At 42.1% G+C, this 466-nt stretch overlaps 1 protein-coding gene across 1 annotated transcript; it reads left to right on the top strand.

Moving 5' to 3' along the window:
- Window positions 1–6: 6 nt before the first annotated feature.
- On the top strand, window positions 7–435 carry LOC107734852 (electron transfer flavoprotein-ubiquinone oxidoreductase, mitochondrial-like; the record flags this gene model as incomplete). The annotated part of the gene is made up of 2 exons (XM_016546748.1): window positions 7–118; window positions 253–435. Coding segments are annotated over exons 1-2 (295 nt in total), but the record flags the coding sequence as incomplete, so codon positions are not given.
- Window positions 436–466: the final 31 nt, after the last annotated feature.

Here is a 466-nt window from a genome sequence, read left to right as displayed (position 1 = left end):
GGCTTCATGAACGTGCCCAAGATCAAAGGCACACACACAGCCATGAAGAGTGGCATGTTGGCAGCTGAGACTGCCTTCAACAGAATCACAGATGAGAATCTGCAGTCAGAAACAGCAGGTAGCCAACCCAGACATCTTTGCAAATTAGCTGGGGTGTAGCTCACAGGGTATTAAACATATTCTCAGGATATTAAAAGGTGTTCAGGTGTCCTAGACAGAGAATTTTTTTGTGTGCTTTTTTTTCTCTGTTAGGTCTCTATATTCCTGAATATGAGGAAGCTTTGGAAAAGTCCTGGATCTGGAAGGAGTTGTATGCTGTGAGGAACATCAGACCATCTTTCCATAACTACTTTGGGCTCTACGGAGGGATGTTGTACACTGGAATATTCTACTGGTTTTTGAGAGGAAAAGAACCATGGACTCTGAAACATAATGGTAAGAACAAAGAAACGCTTTATGAAATGTT

This window comes from Sinocyclocheilus rhinocerous, unplaced genomic scaffold (assembly GCF_001515625.1).
Source record: "Sinocyclocheilus rhinocerous isolate Xijiao unplaced genomic scaffold, SAMN03320098_v1.1 C35396878, whole genome shotgun sequence".
In the NCBI taxonomy this organism is placed as follows: Eukaryota; Metazoa; Chordata; class Actinopteri; order Cypriniformes; family Cyprinidae; genus Sinocyclocheilus; species Sinocyclocheilus rhinocerous.
Note: the sequence above shows the minus strand (reverse complement) of the source record. Positions and strands in the feature narration are given on the sequence as shown.